This window comes from Gigantopelta aegis, chromosome 2 (assembly GCF_016097555.1).
Source record: "Gigantopelta aegis isolate Gae_Host chromosome 2, Gae_host_genome, whole genome shotgun sequence".
In the NCBI taxonomy this organism is placed as follows: Eukaryota; Metazoa; Mollusca; class Gastropoda; order Neomphalida; family Peltospiridae; genus Gigantopelta; species Gigantopelta aegis.
The window spans coordinates 8,867,327-8,870,447 of record NC_054700.1 but is presented as its reverse complement, the minus strand read 5'-3'; the positions used below and the strand labels follow the sequence as shown (position 1 = coordinate 8,870,447).

Here is a 3,121-nt window from a genome sequence, read left to right as displayed (position 1 = left end):
CTCTGCATAGTACAAAATTATATTGATCTATGAAATATGTGTATGTGTTAAATATAGCGAGATACCTTACTATAGCCATTAGCTTGTTGGCCAATATCAAACCGCAACCTTAGATTTCCTGAAATAAAAATTGTATTAATCTATTACCCGATATCCACGTAAAACGTTTTATCTTATAATAAAGTAGGGTTAGGTTTGTCTCATTAAGTCTACTCGAAGCAAATTAAACAAAGACAATATCGACCAAACATTTACCCATTAGTTTACTCCAATGTTCTTTGAATAGCTTGCTTTGTTCGACGACTCCCCTAGAACACGTTGATTAATTAACCATCTGCTATTGGATGTCAAACAATTCGTTATTTTGACTCGTAGTCATCAGGGGAAACCTGTTACATTTTTCCTAATGCAGCAAAAGATCTTTTATATAGACTTTCCCACGGACAGGAAAGCACATACCACGGCCTTTGATCAGTTGTGGTGCACTGGTTGAAACGAGAGAAAAAAACCCGATCAGTTGAATGGATCCCTCAAGCACCTCAAACGAGCACTCAACCGACTGAGCTAAATCCCGCCTCAAATACACAAATACAATATATTGACGCTGTTACTTTTATGATGTTGTTTACCGGCCTCGGTGGCGTCATGGTTAGGCCATCGGTCTACAGGCTGGTAGGTACTGTGTTCGGATCCCAGTCGAGGCATGGGATTTTTAATCCAGATACCGACTCCAAACCCTGAGTGAGTGCTCCGCAAGGCTCAATGGGTAGGTGTAAACCACTTGCACCGACCAGTGATCTATAACTGGTTAAACAAAGGCAATGGTTTGTGCTATCCTGCCTGTGGGAAGCGCAAATAAAAGATCCCTTGCTGCTAATCGGAAAGAGTAGCCTATGTAGTGGCGACAGCGGTTTTCCTCTCAAAATCTGTGTGGTCCTTAACCATATGTCTAACGCCATATAACCGTAAATAAAATGTGTTGAGTGCATCGTTAAATAAAACATTTCTTTCTTTCTTTTTATGATGTTAATAGGTTATCGGACATCTAAATAAAATAGGTTTGCGCACTGAATGGAAGGCGTTGAATATCACACGCAAAGAGCGTATGGGAGGGGGTCAGTGACATACTCTGTCAAAATGTACCAGTGCAACCGGTCCGGGTTGGGGTAAAATACAAAAAAAAAATAAGTTTGTTTAAAACGTTAATTAATTGTATTTTGGTGTAGACCTGCACATGAGAGGGCGGGATGGGTAGTTGTGCATGGTTCCTGTTTATTATATGCAATAATAAGAATATGTTTAAAACGTAGGCTACCGTTTTAACCATACTGAACCAATACTTTGAGGTACGTTTTTGCCAAATCGGTTCCGTTTTCGCCAACGAAAATGGTTCGTTTTTTGTAGTGGTTTCATTTTAACCTGATCACATTGGCTAAATGTCAGCCAACCGTTTGTGGCTTACGTTTGCTGGAGGTTTTCTTTTTTCTTTTTCTTTTTTTACTCAACACGTGAAACCGAATGACCTTTTCGAGAACAGTCAAAATAGTTCGAGAAAATTTCCATCATTCGCTGTCGCTGAATCATGAATAATCGGACAATTAATTCAAAAATATGAAGGCAAGTTTATAAATTTCCTGCTGACTATAGGGTGTATACTACCAAATCAAATCCCATAGACGACAATAGTAACATATGTGGCTAAAACTCCTACTTGTAGCGTATCAATCGACATAAACGCCACGGATATAAATACTACCATCCCTCACACTTAAAGTGAATCAGAAAAAATTGTGGGTCAAGCTGCTCATTTCTGAGATAACGGGTAGCATCTATGACTACCCTAGTTCCGCACAAAATTCGAGTACTTTTTTTTACAGGTACTCCATACATGTTTCAAGCACAAGGCTACTTGACACATTGTTACTAGATGAAATAAAATTGCTTTTTTTTTTTTACCCAGATGAAACTATTATTTTTTACAACCAACTCATTCGCATTTATAACCAATCACAGGACTTGTGGTGTTCACTTCTCTATCAAAAGTTTGGTGCACCTCGAACTTTGACCCAGCCGGAAGTTATTTGGTTTAGTACTACCTGTTACATTCGTCATTCATTCTTCTACGAAACATGGAAAATATCACTATGAGCTGGCCCGGATTTCAGACTCCAAATGCCGGGAAATCCCTTCTCCGGACATCTACAAATCCATTTTTTTTTTGTTTTTTTTTGTTTTTTTGGGGGGGAGACCCCCCTCCAAATAAGGCGCCCGAGGCTGGTTTCGCCTGCCAGTTCCGCGATCACAAACTCATAACTACGTACCCAAAAAAAATTCCGGAAACCCTGTGTGTGTGTGTGTGTGTGTGTGTGTGTGTGTGTGTGTGTGTGTGTGTGTGTGTGTGTGTGTGTGTGTGTGTGTGTGTGTGTGTGTGTGTATTTCCAATGAGCTTCTTGCATGAGGACTTACCTGAAAGAAAAACACAAGCCACAATCCACGCCAATATCATGACAGCTGTTGGTGTCCGGTCAGTAGCAAGAAAGTTTATCAAATGCGATCGTGATCGCCAGTTTGCTGCAGACCATGTCAGTTGATAAGTGTTGTTTGAACCCAGTTCCGCTCATTATCATATAATGAATGCTAGTTAGAGGTTACAGAGTTATTAGTATAGACAGCTAGTATAATAACCCCATCGTTTTAGATGAAATAAAATATAGAGCACTAGAGCACATTGATTTAGTAATCATCGGCTATTGGATGTCAAACATATGGTCATTTCTGGCAGTCATAGAGAGGAAACCCGCTACATGTTTCCATTAGTAGCAAGGGATCTTTTATATACACCATCCCACAGACAGGATAGCACATACCACGGCCTTTGATATACCAGTCGTGGTGCACTGGCTGTGACGAGAAATAGCAATTTAAAAACAAAATCGGCTAAAAAAATATATAATAACTTGTAGAAAAAAAACACAATAAGGAAACAGCGTTCCCTGTGGGAAGGACTATTGGACATATTTTTTTTAATGGAGCTGACCATATTTTACAAATGTCTTGGTGCACTGGTTGTTTTTAATCTTTGGAGTCGACGCCAGTGTCAGAACAATGGTTTTAGGTTGGG

The 3,121-nt window shown here is 39.6% G+C and overlaps 1 protein-coding gene across 1 annotated transcript in view; it reads right to left on the bottom strand.

Annotated features, from left to right (window-relative positions):
- LOC121376717 overlaps positions 1–2,584 on the bottom strand; it is a 13,147-nt gene extending 10,563 nt beyond the window's left edge. Inside the window, exon 1 of the mRNA XM_041504497.1 lies at positions 2,467–2,584. Coding sequence (XP_041360431.1) covers positions 2,467–2,506 — 40 coding nt within the window. The 5' untranslated portion in view covers positions 2,507–2,584. The remainder of the gene's footprint in view (positions 1–2,466) is intronic.
- Positions 2,585–3,121: the final 537 nt, after the last annotated feature.